At 47.8% G+C, this 15,826-nt stretch overlaps 1 protein-coding gene and 1 long non-coding RNA gene across 3 annotated transcripts; one reads left to right on the top strand and one right to left on the bottom strand.

Annotated features, from left to right (window-relative positions):
• Window positions 1-5,634: 5,634 nt before the first annotated feature.
• On the bottom strand, window positions 5,635-15,005 carry LOC148048186 (uncharacterized). Of its 2 annotated transcripts, none has more exons than XR_015695812.1 (3): window positions 14,924-15,005; window positions 7,265-7,357; window positions 5,635-5,871 (listed from the first exon to the last, which is right to left on the bottom strand). It is a non-coding gene; the product is annotated as an uncharacterized LOC148048186 (long non-coding RNA). The 2 variants fall into 2 exon arrangements; XR_015695811.1 differs by lacking the exon at window positions 14,924-15,005 and adding an exon at window positions 7,694-7,786.
• Window positions 9,697-14,288, top strand: LOC148048187 (uncharacterized). The gene is made up of 2 exons (XM_087710168.1): window positions 9,697-11,099; window positions 13,855-14,288. The coding sequence occupies exons 1-2, from the start codon at window positions 10,106-10,108 to the stop codon at window positions 13,902-13,904; spliced, it is 1,044 nt and encodes a 347-aa protein (XP_087566294.1). The 5' UTR covers window positions 9,697-10,105; the 3' UTR covers window positions 13,905-14,288.
• Window positions 15,006-15,826: the final 821 nt, after the last annotated feature.

The following is a 15,826-nucleotide window of genomic DNA, read 5'->3' as shown; positions in this document are numbered from 1 at the left end:
TCCCAGGACACTGCAACTACCAAAATACGAGCCAGTTGCCAAGCGTCCAAATTTTGTTCATATGAATGTGGGAATGCTGCAATGGCCGTTAAGTGTGAAAAATAGTCATGTCAATTTTTGCAGTGCCATTGTATATTTGAACAGTCACTAAAGGGATGGTTGTAAAAAGAGGACTGCCTGTAATCTCTTGCCAACTTCCAAGTTTTTTTCTGTCAGAGAAGCAGCTGTAGGTCTCCGCAATGCATATGTGAAGCCAAAGCTGAGGGAAACATTCAAAACTCAACCAGGATAGTGGTAGGAAATACTCGGCCATAAATCAGTAGTGAAGAACTGTGGCCTTCAATTCAAGAAGTCCGGTTCCTTTCCAGGAGCTCCAGATAGCGAACACTTGATACCTGAAAGAAGGTAAGGACAGTCAACTTTGGAAATAACTCAGAGGCCAGAGAGGGAATACCCAGCCAAGGGTGGAGGACAATCCCAGGGCTTGAAGACTTGTCCAAAGATGATGTCAAAGTCTCTTTGGCTTCTGAACAGCCTTGCCTTAACCCTGCCAACTCAGCATTATGAGAGGCAGTGGAGGGAAGCCAGCAGTGAATGCCACACAAACAGGCACCTGGCTCAAAAACCTCCCTTTTCCAAAGCTCGTCAATCACCTGGGGGAAAACACTGCAATTTTCCCAAATCAGAGCAATTTTCCCAAATTAGCTGAGACTTTGTTGTTATTACCCCCCATTCGTCCCATGTTTCCCCTTCAGTGATGGATCACACAGAAAAGGCCTGCTCAATTAATGGCGCTATTCCCCGGCAGAGGAATGGGGTGGGTGCCAGGATTAACTCTTTCAGCACAGCGGAGGTGTTTTTGAGGGTTTGGCTGCCTTTTATATTCCATAAAAGCCTCTTTTGTCTTGACAATTGGCAGTTTAAAAGTAAAAGGAGAATTCTGAGCTTTTATCTAACCGTGGGCTAGTATGCAGTTAGGAAAGGACTGTGTGCTCTTTTTTCCTTTTTCTTAAAAGGTAAAAATAATTATGAAAGTCTTTTCTACAAACTTTCTTTTAGATTTCTTGAAACCAGGAGAATTAAAACCAAAACTGTTTTATTTGTCTGGAAATGAAGACATACATTTATTGAATACTAAAAATACATTATCACGCCCTCATGACCTCAAGACTGGACTACTGCAATGCGTTCTACATGGGGCAGCCCTTGAAGAGTATTCGGAGACTTCAACTCGTCCAGAACGCAGCCGCGCGAGCGATTGTTACACCTATCCTCCGCGAGCTGCACTGGTTACCGATCAGTCTCCGGATACGCTTCAAGGTGCTAGTCATAACTTATAAAGCCCTTCATGGTATTGGATCTGGGTACTTGAGAGACCGCCTGCTGCCAATTACCTCCCACAGATCCATTAGATCTCACAGGGTTGGCCTCCTCCAGGTGCCATCTACCAGCCAATGCCACCTGGCTATTACCCGGGGGAGGGCCTTCTCTGTGGCAGCTCCGGCCCTCTGGAATGAACTCCCTGCAGGGATTCGGATCCTCACCTCTCTCCAGGCCTTCTGAAAAGCCGTCAAAACCTGGCTTTGCCGGCAGGCCTGGGGGTGATGAGTTCCCTCCCCTCTCGACATGTATGGTTGTGCGACTGTTGTCTATTTTTATTATTTGTATTTTGTCTTTTATGTTCCCCCTTTTTTCCCCCTTGAATTGTTCGTCGCCCTGAGTCCTCCCGGAGAAGGGCGGCATAGAAATAATAAAATACAAATACAAATACAAATCATTTTAAGATACAGTCTCCTGTGAGGTTACCATTTTCACTGTGTGTTTTTTTTTTAAATTTCTTATTTTCTACTATTTTTCCTTTTTCTTTTTGGCTTTACTTTTATCTTATTTTTTTAATTTTAAAGTTAGCTGGCCTTATTATACTCAAATGCTTGTTAAAGAATTATGCCGGGTATGGGACCTGCGAAGCCGTAAGGGGGTTAGGGAGGGGGGATTATAGGGGGGAGGGGGGAGGGTGGAATTACAGTTTCAATCCTTAGAACAATAAGAATTCACTTGTATACTGCGGCTCGTTTTTCTTTTTTTTCTTTTTTTCTTTTTCTACTTTTATTTTAAAAACAAACTGAATTGTATGGATACACCAAAGTGAGGAGAAGAGGGAAAGAGAAGGGAGAAGTAAGAGGGAGTGAGAGGGAATGTAAGGAGGGTGAGATGGAGGGAGGGGGAGATGTCTGAGGGGGTAGGGAAGTAGAAGAGGGGAATGCTGGAGGGGTGAAAGGAAAGTTGGAGGGGGAGAAGAGAGGGTGTATGGGGGAATGAAGTGTTATGTTGGGTTTTTTTTTCCTTTTTTTTTATGCACAGTATATAAGTGATTGTATAAAATGAAAATGAAAATGAAATAAATAAACAAATGCTTAAAAAAAAAAAAAAAAAAGACCACCATTTTCACTGTTTAAAATTAATTTGTAGGAGTCCCCAGCATGACTACAATTAAGCTCAAAATTTCTGTTGCTCAGCAAGACAGTAAGTTTTGCTTCATTTTACGAACTTTCTTGCCATGGTTGTTAAGTGAATCACTATAGTTGTTAAGTTAGTAACACAGTTGTTAAGTGAATCTGGCTCCCCCATTGACTTTGCTTGTCACAAGGTTGCAAAAGGTGATCACATGACCCTTGGACACTGCAATCGTCATAAATAGGAGCCAATTGGCAAGCATCTGAATTTTGATCAACGGTCATAAATGTGAAAAATAGTCATAAGTCACTTTTTTCAGTGCCGTTGCAATGTCGAACAGTCACAAAACAAAAGGTATGTTGAAGACTATCTGTAGCTACCGATGTGTAAAACAATCTATTTCTGAAACACACAGAGAACAAAGAAATATCTGGTTTTCTCAGCTGCAGGGAACAAACAAAATGAGGTCTCCCTTTGTAGTCCACAGTTGCTGTTATAACTACAAGCAAAAATGATTCTACTCCATTAAACTTTCAAGCGACCTGACAGAATGAAAGGCTACGGGTGAGGCCTACCTACAGCTGGCATTGACTTTATCGTCCAAATGTGCTAAGCCTCCGAGTCCTAGAATTCTCAGCCTGTATAACCCATATACATCTATTCTGAAATCAAACCTACTGCGTGTGATCAGATATACATCCGCAATGCAAGTCTTTGGAGTGGTTTTTTCCTCATTACAGCTGTACCAATAGTACAGCTAAAGGCAAGTGGTGAAACAGCTCTGAAAAGGCCCAATGTGTTTGTGTGTGCGCTGCTCAGCATCTCCTGTGGGACATGTTCCAACAATGTACTGCAAAACTGTGGTCTGAAAAGGCTCATGAAAATGGAAGATGCTTGGTACTACATTCTCTACTTCTGACACTACATTTAATTTTCAGCAACAGATTGGTTTGTTTGCTAGTGGAAACACGACCCTGACAAAGATTCTGTATAGAGAGCAGGCTTCAGAGTTAGGCCTCAAGAATACCCTGCTCATCTACTCAATTTATAAGGCACCTATTTCTGAGGCAAAACCAGTAACAAACAGCATGCGTGGAGAAGAGTACAAAATGTGTCTTCATTAGAGGTGGTATTCAGCCGGTTCTGACCAGTTTTGGAGAATTGGTAGCGGAAATTTTGAGTAGTTCAGAGAACCGGTAAATACCACCTCTGACTGGCCCTGCCCCCATCTATTCTCTGCCTCCCGAGTCCCAGCTGATCAGGAGGAAATGGGGATTTTGCAGTAACCTTCCCCTGCCACGCCCTCCAAGCCACACCCACAGAACCGGTAGTAAAAAAATTGAATCTCACCATTGGTCTTCATGTTACCCACATTGTTCCTAAAATTTCCAATTAAACAACCACAATGTTTTCCCCAAATCTAAGAATTATTTTATTATTTACTTTAACTTATTTTACTTACAGCACATATAAACTATTCAAACTGACTGAGCTGTGCATGTCTCCCCACATTTCTAATTTGGGTTAAAATGAGACAGATTAAAAACACACCTTGCAAAAGTGATTATATAAAAATTGATAAATAATAGTCAATATTAGATCCCTCTGGCTAGCAGACCAATAAAACTGGTTCTGCTATCCAGAGGGATAGTCAAAGTGGCCCTCTGACCAAGACTTCATGAAATAGCCAAGCCTTCATAGTTGTTCAGAGGAGATACATACACACCCCTCAATAAAGGTAATCCTCAACTTACAACCATTAATTTAGTGACAGTTCAAAATTGCAATAGCACTGAAAATTGTGACTTGTGGCAATTTTTCACACTTATGACCATTGCAGCCTCTCTGTGGCCATGTGATCAAAATCCAGATGCTTTGCAACTGGCATGTATTTATGACAGATGAAGTATCCCTGGGTCATGTGATCACCTTTTGCAACTTTCTGACAAGCAAAGCTAATGGAGAAGCCATTCACTTACAACCATGTCACTAATTTAACATTTAAGTTAGTGTTAAGTTAGTGGTTCCTTTAACAACAGGGGCAAGGAGGTCATAAAATGGGGCAAAACTCACTTAACAACTGTCATGTTTAGCAATGGAAATTTTGGGCTCCATTGTTGTCATACGTTCTGGACTTACCTGTGTTTGGAACTCTCCCACAAAAAGACATGGCCATAAAAGTATAAGTAATGTATGGTGTATGTCTCTTCAAATATTCTTGAGGATAATGCCTTTTCCCTTCTTTTACTGTGACAGGCATCACAATATACCGTATTTTTCTGAGTATACGACGCACCTTTTTCCTCCCTAAAAGTGTGGAAATGTTGGTGCTCTTATACAATGAATACAGCCATTTTGGACCTTCTGAAGCTCTGCCCCTGCATCCCATTTTTGTGAAAAACAGGAAAAAACCGGACCGTTTTTCACAAAAATGGTGGCATTTTTGCCTTCCCCCCGTCCCCAGAAGCTCTCTGCAGGGTTCAGCAGCAAAGGGGGAGGCAAAAATGCTTCTGTTTTTATGAAAAACAGCTCTTTTTTGCAAAAACTGAGGCATTTTTGCCTTCCCTCAGCCCCCAGAAGCACTCTGCAGGCTTCAGCAGGGCTGGGGAAAGGCAAAAATGCTGTTTTTGCACACACACACAAAAAAGGGCCCATTTTTCACCTGTTTTTCACAAAAATGGTGGTGTTTTTGCCTTCCCCCAGCCCTGCTGAAATCTGTAGTGCTCCTGTGGGCCGGGGAGGACAAAAATTTTTTTTCTTACTTACCTCTTCGAAACCTTGGTGCGTCTTATACACCGGGGCATCTTATAGTTCGAAAAATACAGTACGGACTCTGCTAGTATCATGCATTTTGGCTGAGACAAATATATGTTCAAAAGTTAAATATAAAAATATAATGAAGGGAGAAATATTTGCTAAATAATGAAGCAGATAAATGAGAGTTTGAAGCCATAGAAGATAATCATTGCTGGGTCATACCTAATCTAAGACCTCATTTCTAATGGCAACCAGATGGCCATAGCATGCTGAACAGTGTGTGTGTGTGTGTATGTGTATGTGTGTGTGTGTGTGTGTGTGTGTGTGTGTGTGTATTGGTGGAGAATCTTTCAAAAACCAGATATATAATAGAATTGACATATTGATGATGGAATAATTTTATTATGACTACTAACCTGTCAGTGTTTATAACTATAAAACCATAGTCCATATGCTATTTGTGATCACAACAGATGCACTATTACAATAGGATTGCTAGGGGGGAAAAACGGGCATGTCCTATGAAAGAAGGTGGGAGGAGATGTGTATATTTAATCTGGAGAAAAGATAAAGCAAAACCAGCTGATAGTCGTCTTCAAATATTGAAAGAGCTCTCATGAAGATAAAGCAAATTTATTCCTGTTGTTCCAGAAGACAGACCTGAAACAGTAAGTTCAAGTTATAAAGAAAACAATGTTAGGTAAACATTTAGAAACCATTTCCGATAGTGCAAGTTTTTCAACAATGTACAGAATGAGTCAGACAATGGTAAACATTTTTTCCTGAGAGATTATTGGCTACAACCTTTCAGGGACCCAATTTTCTGGACCAGTAAGAGTTTTCTGTCTCAAATATATATTTGAGGTCTCTTTTAACTCCGTGGCTTGTCTTTGAAGTGAAACATCTGGTGCCTTGACTACAATTGAATAATAGCACTGCAATTGTCACTGTAAGAACAATTGGGGAAAGCATTCATTTTTTATGACATGCCACCTCAAAGTTTTCTTCTCCAGAGCTTCCTTTCAGTTTTGACTACTGATTATTCATTTCAAATATTTGTCTGTTTCTTCCACACTTTTTGCTTCTGAATTCCCTCCAACCTCCATTTTTAAAAGTTGAATATCATAGGTGGACAAAATAATTCAAGTCTTCTGGGGGCAAAATTTCCACTCAGACCTGTTTCTTGACTCCCCTGCCTCGGTCCCCCACTAGTAAAAGGAAATAGTGATTTGTGCTTTCATCTCTAGTATCTGAGAAGTAATGTTTTTCAGAGGCTGTAAGCAAGACACTATAATTTAGTACCAGACACAGGAAAGAATTGATATCTATGATTATAATGGCCCTGCATGGATAAGGTATAAATTCTTTAATTACTCTTCCTTACTTTTTGCATGTGAGTTCAGCTGCTGCACAGTCTTCTCTGTGTTGTCCCATTTCCTGCCCCCTCCTCACCCTCCCTCCCAAGCAAGCTGCAAGATGAGGCTGTTCTCCCATTGCATACAATCAAACTCTTTGATCAGCCACACAGAAGGAGAAGGCGGGATAGAATCAGAAGAACAGAGATCTCAGTTTCTCCATGAAAGTCTTTCTTCTCCTTTCCCCTATATTTTTGGGTTCCTGTTTTCCGACACAACTCAGCTTCCAAGCACTAAGCATGAGAGGAGCCAGACTGCTGGGCCAAACTGAATTGGCCTTTAAGAAGGCCTTTTAATAAAGGGCTGCGGTGGCTCAGTGGCTAAGACACTGAGCTTGTCCATCAGAAAGGTCAGCAGTTCGAATCGTTAGCGCCATGTAACGGAGTGAGCTCCTGTTACTTGTTCCAGCTTCTGCCAACCTAGCAGTTCGAAAGCATGTAAAAATGCAAGTAGAAAAATAAGAAACATCTCTGGAGGGAAGGTAACAGTGGTTCAATGTGCCTTTGGCTTTTAGTCATGCCCGCCATATGAACACGGAGATGTTTTTTGACAGTGCTGGCTCTTCTGCTTTGAAACAGATATGAGCACTGCCCCCTAGAGTCGGGAACAATTAGCACGTATGTGGAGAGGAACCTTACCTTTACTTTAAGGCCTTTCTCAGGATTAGCACTGAGGACAGGAGAGGAACAATCCTTTACTTCTGTGCATTGGGGATTCAACACAGGCTGGAACTAAAGGAAAGAAGGAGAAATAGAAAAATTCTCTTTCCCTCTGTAATCCCTGTCACTTTAAGACACTGTGCAGCAAAAATTCATAGGGTCATGAATATGGATTAATTATCACTCACATTTCTGCTTTATGTTTAAAGTGCTAAAGCCAATAGTCTGGCAGGACACCATAATAAAAGCCAGCTATTCTACCCTGGTCCAGTTTCATACCTCATGTTTCACAGCTAGCAACCTTCAGTACATATGGTTCAGCCTAGAATCATGATGTCATTTCAGCTGTTACCATTTCCTCATTATGCTTCCCCCCCCCCTTTTGACTTGGTTAACTCTTGGCTTTACTTTAGCTTTGCTCCTCGATGTCTTCATTTGTCCTAGACAGGTGTGTCTGCCAACATGCCTGCACTGATTCATCACAGCAAGATCTGAAGGAACACGTAGCAGCCTCTGCTCTCCTTGAGGTTAAGCAGCGATTAGAGCAACAGAATGAAAAATTTAAGGAAAGAGTTTTCAGCTGGAATTTGAGACTCTCTGGTTGCCAGGGGGCATGCAGATCAAGGTCAGTGCAGAAAAAGAACGGGTAAAGTTTGTGCCCTGATTAAGGCTGTAAAGCAGAGTATGAATCTTTATAATCACACATCACATAAGGAAGGTCATTGCTCTGTGCTAGAGGACAAGCTTTGCATTCAGTAGTTCCCCGAACAATCCAATCTTTGACATATCTAAGTAGGGCAGGGAAAGAGTCCAATCTGAAAAAAAGCCACTTCCGTTATTTCAAAAGGTATGAGAACAATACTCTGATTTGACAGAAGGCAGACATGCCAATCAGATGTTCTTTGCAAATTAAAAGGCACAACATTTGAGGTTTAGCTTTTCTCTAAATACTGTGACAACTGTATTGATGTCCCTTTCATCTATGGATTCTCTCCAGTGAAGTAACCAGAGTGTTTTGTTTGTTTGTTTTGTTTTTGTCTTTCCAATGACACCTTGTATCAAGTTCAGCAAGAACAATAAACATATGAATAGTTTCTCTTTGACTGTTGGGTCTCGTATAGCCAGGTTAATACAGGCTAGGCCCTGGTGATGGATCAAATGTTCTGGTAGATGATGAATGTCAGTAAAAGGGGGAGATCAATTAGAAACCCAGCTATTATTGTTGTCAAGCTAAAATAGAACAACAATGGGACTGGGTGGGGTGGTTGCTCAGCCCAGATGAAGTTAGCTAAGGACTTTCCAAGGATATTTCCTATGGTCTTTGCTTCTTCATGCAATTTAGTAATAAACCTCTCTTTGCAGCTTACAAGACATAAGGAACAATCAATGATATCATGGCCTGCAGCATGCAAGACAGATTCAGAAGTGTCTGGCTGAAGCAGCTGTGAGTGAACAGCTGGAATCAGTTGGAAAGGAAAGGGTTATAGAGGCTGAAGCAGGGCAACACATGTAGTCCAGCTGCTCTGTTTCTCATTAACTATTCACAAGTAGGTAGTTTACAGTTGGAAGTGTGTGTGTGTTTTACAGCCAGGTCCACCCCAAAGAAATGCAGAAACAGTCCATGGATGCTTGAGGACTGCTTTCATTTGAGGGCCTAGTTGGATGGATGGTTCCTAGCGCTACAGGTCAAGAGACCCTGACAGCTTATTCTGCCATCCCCTCCTCAATGGCTTCTCGGCGGTAAGGAGAAAAGGGGGGGGGGTAAACTGCTGAGAAAGCAAAGGCGAGAAGAGGCCACTACTGCAACTAAGCACAATCCCAAGATTGCAGGAGTGAGGATTGCAAAATATAAAGCCTGGTCTGGAAGTCCTTTGGAAGCTATGTAGATATGATCTGCACCAATGACAACCCAGACACCCCCCCCCCCAATAGATAGATAAGTCTATCCTGATTAGATTAGTGCCTGAGTAGGTGGTTCAGTGGCTAAGATACTAAGCTTATGGATCAGAACGGTCAGCAGTTCGAATCTCTAGTACAGGTCTTCTGGGAGAGCAGGAGGTTAGACTAGATGACCTCCAAGGTCCCTTCCAACTCTGTTTAAGTGGACCTCGGTCTCTCAAAGCCCACCTCTTCCATGCAATCATGTGGCTTTAAGCAATTGCCCTTCTCACTTCCGGGCTTCCTTGGCCAAGCAGAGACACTGTCACCAAGCTCCACCTGACGAATATCAAAACGCTGCAAGAGCTACGATAGGCCCCAAACAGACCAAGAGACAGAAGCTCTCCCCCGTCACCCTTGTTTTAGGAGCACTTAGCCGCAGCGGGAAGGCTGGTAAACCGCGGTTAACGGGCGCCTGGGAAAACTGTTAAATATTAGTTAATTATTCTTGCTGTCAGTAACACTCTCTAGCTCTCTGATTGGCTGAGAGCTCCAGAGGGTGTTGCCGACGTAATGTTACTGTTGATTGGCCGAGGGACTGACGTCAGCGGTTGCTGTCTCGTCCCCGGCCAGTGATTGGTTAAAAAAGAATATAAATACCTTGGCGCGAGTTTTCGTTCCTTGAATCGCCGTCAACCTGAATAAACAGTTCTGTTAGTTAAAACCTGGCTTCGCGTCGTCCCTCCGTCAAAACGTAAAACTGGCGACGAGGGTGGGATCCGGCGATTCCACGCAAGCCTAGGTTAGAAGACAGAGAGGTTATTTCAGCTAGCTGCTGTAAGTCGCTATCCGCGCCGGCACCGAACGCTGAGGAAAATTTTTCCTGTCACGACCTCCGTCACTCCGCTCCTCACACGTCAGCCTACTGAACTCTTAATTAAAATGAATTCATTGCCGCCTTTCGCTCCTTTCGGCTCCGCCGGCGAATCCTGGGAAGGATTCATGGAGCGGTTTGAAACTTATTTAATCGCTACCAAAAACCAGGCTCAAACAGATGAGGAGAAGTGCAGCTTCTTCTTATCATGCTGCGAACCCTCGATGTTTGCCTCAGCCAGAGCTATGGCTGCTCCCAGACCCACATACAAATTAGGCTGGGACAACTTGATGGCGAAATTGAAGGGGCACTATGCCCCAACGCCGTCCAAAATTGCCCGCAGCTTCGCGTTCAGGAGACGAGTACAGAAGCCGGGGGAGACGATCAGTCAATTTTTAGAGGCCCTGCGCACTGTGGCGGCTCAGTGTGACTTTTCAAACCTCGAAGAAAATCTAGTCGAACAGTTCGTGTGCGGAGTGCGGGATGTACATTTAAGAAGCCGCATGTTCCGTCATCACGACATCACACTACTCCAGGCAGTCGAGATCGCCAGAGCAGCTGAGCTCTCTGAGCAATCAACAGCAGATTTGGAGCGGCTACAGCTGTCAACTCACCCGGCACCGGCCTCACAAGTGCATGACATTGACTATGATGATTTTACACCTTGTGAGGTCCGGGAGCAAGACAACATCGACCAAGTCCGTGCCCAACCACGGCGAAAGCCACCTGCTCTATCTACAGCCGCACCGCAAAACTCCAGGGTGCCTTGCCTTAGCTGCGGAGGCCGCCACGACCGCCAAACCTGCCAATTCAAAAACGCAATCTGCCGCCGCTGTCAGAGGCAGGGGCACATCGCCCAAGTGTGCCGAGCCTCCTTGCCGGCCCCTGCCTTCTTCCAAGCTAATGAGAGAACCAAGCCGCAGCAGCGCCGCCAGCAGCCACCGAAACCAGCTCGCAGAGGAGATGACTGCCACACTGTTTCCGAACCGCAGGAAGTGGAGACTTCCATCAATCAGGCCTCCTCAGGCAACCGCAAAATCACAGCCAATGTCCACCTGGCAGGTCAGCCTTGCCAGATGGAGGTGGACTCTGGCTCCTCCCGATCGTTATTGTCATGGGACATGTTCTCCCATCTCTGCCCTACAGTTTCCCAAAATAAGTTAGCCCCATCCCGGGTACTCTTAAGGGACTACCAAGGAAAGTTGATCCCTGTTCTGGGATCCTTTCCTATTCCTGTTAGGTATGGCAAGTTTGAGGGAGAGCTGCCAATCATCATTGTAAAAAATGATTTGCCGGCTCTTCTTGGCCTTGACTGGTTTAAGGCACTGGGATTGTCCATTGGGGGGGTACACCAAGTAAAAATTTCAACAATTGAGGACGTCCTACAGGAGTTCTCTGATGTGTTTGATGGACAACTCGGGTGTTATAAGGGAACCCCCATCTCCCTTAGCTTAGATCCTCAGATTGCTCCCATTAGGCTGAAAGCCCGCAGGGTGCCTTTTGCCTTAAGGGCCAAGGTTGACGCCGAACTTGACAAATTATTGGCGCAGGGTGTCATCGAGCCAGTCGATCATGCTCCATGGGAGACACCCATAGTTCTTCCGGTCAAGCCGGATGGCTCGGTGAGAATCTGCGCCGACTACAAGTCGACGATCAACTTGGCCCTTCAGGCAAACCCCTATCCAGTCCCTGTTGTGCAACACCTGCTCCATTCCCTGGGGCAGGGTTGCATATTCGCCAAACTGGATATGGCGCAAGCCTATCAACAGCTCCCGGTGGATGACGATGCGGCGGCTGCCCAGACCATCGTCACCCATCGTGGGGCTTTTCGTTGTCGCCGCCTACAATTCGGCGTATCCGTGGCCCCGGGGATCTTCCAAAGTCTCATGGAGCGCCTGCTCCATGGACTTCCGGGGGTAGTTCCATATTTCGATGACGTTCTGATCGCTGCAACGAGCCGCTCAGAACTCATCGAAGTATTAAGGAAGGTCCTCTGTCGTTTCAGGGGCGCGGGATTAAAATTAAAAAGCAGCAAATGCTCATTTGCTGTCCCTAGGGTAGAATTCTTGGGCTTCTTAATAGATGCCCAAGGCATTCACCCTACTCCATCCAAAATTGCCGCCATTAAGAACGCCCCTGCTCCCACCTCCAGGGCGGAGCTACAGGCGTTCCTAGGGCTGCTTAATTTTTACGCCCCCTTTATTCCTCACAAGGCGTCACTAGCCGAGCCGCTGCATCGGTTGCTCGACCGATCCGCGGCCTGGCGCTGGGGAAGCCGCGAAGCGCATGCGTTCGCGGCTGTCAAAGAGACACTGACGTCATCGGCAGTCCTCATTCAATATCATGATGGGATGCCTCTGACGTTGGCGTGTGACGCCTCCCCATTCGGAGTAGGGGCTGTCCTGAGCCATATCCTCCCTAATGGCTCAGAAGCCCCTGTGGCCTTTTATTCCCGGACACTCTCCTCGGCGGAGCGCAACTACAGTCAGATCGACAAGGAGGCTCTGGCTGCAGTGTCCGGGATTAAGAGGTTCCACGACTACCTCTACGGTCGGCACTTTACCCTTGTCACCGACCATAAGCCACTCCTTGGGCTTTTGGCGGGGGACAAGCCGACCCCCTCCATTCTATCCCCCCACATGACTCGCTGGACGGAGTTCCTCGCAGCGTATTCTTATACGTTGCTGTACCGTCCGGGCAAACAGCTAGGGCATGCAGATGCCCTCAGCCGTTGCCCACTCCCGGAGACGGACACCGCACCCGTTCCCTCTCTCTCAGTCCTCTCCATTGCCGCCTCCGGGTTCCCACTCTCTGCCGCGGACGTAGCGGCCCACACAAAGGCCGATCCAATCTTGTCCCAGGTCTCTTCCTGGGTTCTAAGAGGATGGCCAACAGACAAAGTGGCAGAGGGCTTCCAGCCCTTTAAAAATCGCCAGGCGGAGATCTCCCTCCACGGGGGATGTCTCATCTGGGGGGATCGGGTGCTGATCCCCACCGCACTCCGGCCACTAGTTCTGGATCTGCTCCACAAGGACCACCCGGGCATAGCACGAATGAAGGCATTGGCCCGTAGCTATGTCTGGTGGCCCTTGCTGGACACAGAGATAGCGGCCCATGTAGGCCGCTGCACGACCTGTCAATTATCCAGGCCCAACCCCCCAGCCGGGCCTGCTCGTGAGTGGGAGGCTCCGAGAGGCCCATGGTCTCGCCTCCACATCGATTTCGCCGGTCCCTTCCACGGCCAGAACTTCCTGGTAGTGGTGGATGCCTACTCTCGGTGGGTGGAGCTAGTCCTCATGGGCTCTACCACAGCCGAGAGTACGGTCAGGGCCCTGCGGAAAATGTTCGCAACCCATGGGTTGCCGGACGTGGTGGTCTCGGACAATGGGCCCCAGTTCACATCCACCGCTTTCCAGGAGTTCTTGGCCGAGCAAGGGATCCGGCATGCGCCCATAGCCCCGTACCACCCGGCCAGCAATGGCCGGGCAGAACGGGCGGTCCGCTCAGCTAAGGAGGCACTGAGCCGCATGGACCGGGGCGACTGGCAGGCAAGGGTGGCGGCTTACCTGCTAAGCCAACATTCCACCCCCTGCCCAACTACCAACAAAAGCCCCGCGGAGCTCTTGATGGGCAGGCGCCTGCGGACTCCCCTGGATAGGCTTCATCCGCTCTATTCAGGGGATCAGCCGAGCAATCTGGGGGTCCTCCCTCCCCGGTCCTTTAAGCTAGGGGATCCAGTGTGGGCTCGGTCTTTTACGGGGGAACCAAAATGGGTGCCTGGTGCTATCGTTGCCCTGACCGGCCCCTGTTCTTTTAGGGTCCAATTGGCTGATGGATCCCAATGGAGACGCCACCTGGATCAATTGAGGAGGCGTCTCCCGTCGCAGGCTGGTGGCCGCGAACCCCTGAGCGACAACACCGCAGCACCGGGGTTGCAATGTGAAGCCTTCGCCGCTCCAGGCCTCAACCTGCACCAAGCACAAAGCCCTCAATCCGAGAGACCACATCCATGGGCCTTTGCCACACCAGGCCCCCTCCTGCTTCAACAACAGCGTTCTCAAACCGGCAGTCCGCAAACAAGGGCCTTCGCCACACCAGGCCCTGCTTACCCAAGCGCCACCCAAAGGGACGCCAGCCCAACAGCTCAATCCGAGGACGTTGCCCAGAGGATTCCCCCTACGACAATTGACGCGCCCCCACGGCTACACCTACCGTTGCAGTTGAGCCCGCCTTCTGGGCCTTCCCGAAAGGGCGTGCCTTGGAGCTACACTCCCTTCGGGGAGGAGCTACCACGAGGAGGTCCTCCTCCGCCGACGACTTCCCCTGAACTGAGAAAATCTGGGCGGGTCCGGCGCCGCCCAGCGTACCTTAAGGACTACGCATGCTCCATTGCGGGCATGCGCAGAACTGGGGGAAAGGGGTGTTAAATATTAGTTAATTATTCTTGCTGTCAGTAACACTCTCTAGCTCTCTGATTGGCTGAGAGCTCCAGAGGGTGTTGCCGACGTAATGTTACTGTTGATTGGCCGAGGGACTGACGTCAGCGGTTGCTGTCTCGTCCCCGGCCAGTGATTGGTTAAAAAAGAATATAAATACCTTGGCGCGAGTTTTCGTTCCTTGAATCGCCGTCAACCTGAATAAACAGTTCTGTTAGTTAAAACCTGGCTTCGCGTCGTCCCTCCGTCAAAACGTAAAAAAAACCAAAGCAAAACAAAACAGCTTCCCATTATTTGGAGCGCATCCGCTCCTCTCGCGTCCTGCAGGCTCTCTGGCTCGGCCAAGTGGCCGCCGCCATCCCAGATCGGCACTCCAGTTGGCCCCGCTCCAACGTTAGTTCCCTCGGGGGAAGCGGGGAGAGCGGGAGTCTCCCGGGGACTGCTTCGCACCTGTGGGGAGGCGCTGGATGCCAACGCCACGGGCGCCCGCAGCCCAGCAGCCGCGCCAACCTGCCCGCTTGGGAAAGGCGAGAGAGAGAGAGAGAGATGGGGAAGCCAGCCAGGTTCTCGCCGCCGAACCACGTGTTTGCACAGCGCTGGGTTTATTTGCGGACTTTTGTCAGGACTTGAAAGGCTACCCAGTTTAATACACAATGCTCGCTTCCTGTTCCTGCCCGCCTTGTCAGTGTAACCGCAGGATAGGTTCACCCGGGGACCGTCCGTCGGCAGGCCGGGCTTGGCCCACAAGAGGGAGGGGGTGGGTGGGAGAGAAAGTCCTTGCAGCAGCTTTGCCTCGCTCTGCTGGATAGGATGGGATGGGAGCGGGGGAGGGGGAAAAATAAACTCTCAAGGAATTCAGACGTTTGTCCAGGAAAGGTAGAACGCCGACTTTCTTTATTAGGAGCCCGAACGCGCCGTTCCCCTTTCTGCCGAGAGCTTCTCACACCCACGTCCGCTGTATGAGTAAATATTTGCGAATTCGCGGTCGGGAGGAGAGCCATTTAGCGAGGCATCCTCTGCAAAGGACGGCGAGAGAAAGAAACGCAAGGGCGCCCTCGCTCTGGGCTGGAATACCCTTTAGCCTCCGGAGCCGGGAAGGGGTGGGGGTATCTGGTTTGTCTTATGAGTGAGAGGAGGCTCCCATGAGTCCGAAACTTACTTATTGAATTTATATGCTGCTCGTCTCGCTCTTTGCTACTCTGGGGGTGTGAATTCGACGGTTGCTGGGCTTTTCATCGCAGCCCCTGTCCCTGCGGCCGAGGCCTTCCCGGGGCCTCCTTCCTTGCGTCCCCCTCAGGCCTGAGGAGAGAGGGTGAAGCCGGTACATTGTTCCGGGGCCCATGGAACTCAAAG

This window comes from Thamnophis sirtalis, unplaced genomic scaffold (assembly GCF_051295495.1).
Source record: "Thamnophis sirtalis isolate CommonGarterSnake01/CBP01778 unplaced genomic scaffold, rThaSir2_p1.2 scaffold_3, whole genome shotgun sequence".
NCBI classification, from domain to species: Eukaryota; Metazoa; Chordata; class Lepidosauria; order Squamata; family Natricidae; genus Thamnophis; species Thamnophis sirtalis.
Note: the sequence above shows the minus strand (reverse complement) of the source record. Positions and strands in the feature narration are given on the sequence as shown.

Excerpts from the sequence above, each read along its gene's own strand:
- LOC148048187 (XM_087710168.1), top strand. The coding sequence starts at position 10,106 with ATGAATTCATTGCCGCCTTTCGCTCCTTTCGGCTCCGCCGGCGAATCC. Across the intron at positions 11,100-13,854 it reads AGCCAATGTCCACCTGGCAG|GGTCCAATTGGCTGATGGAT; the intron begins GTCAGCCTTGCC and ends CTGTTCTTTTAG.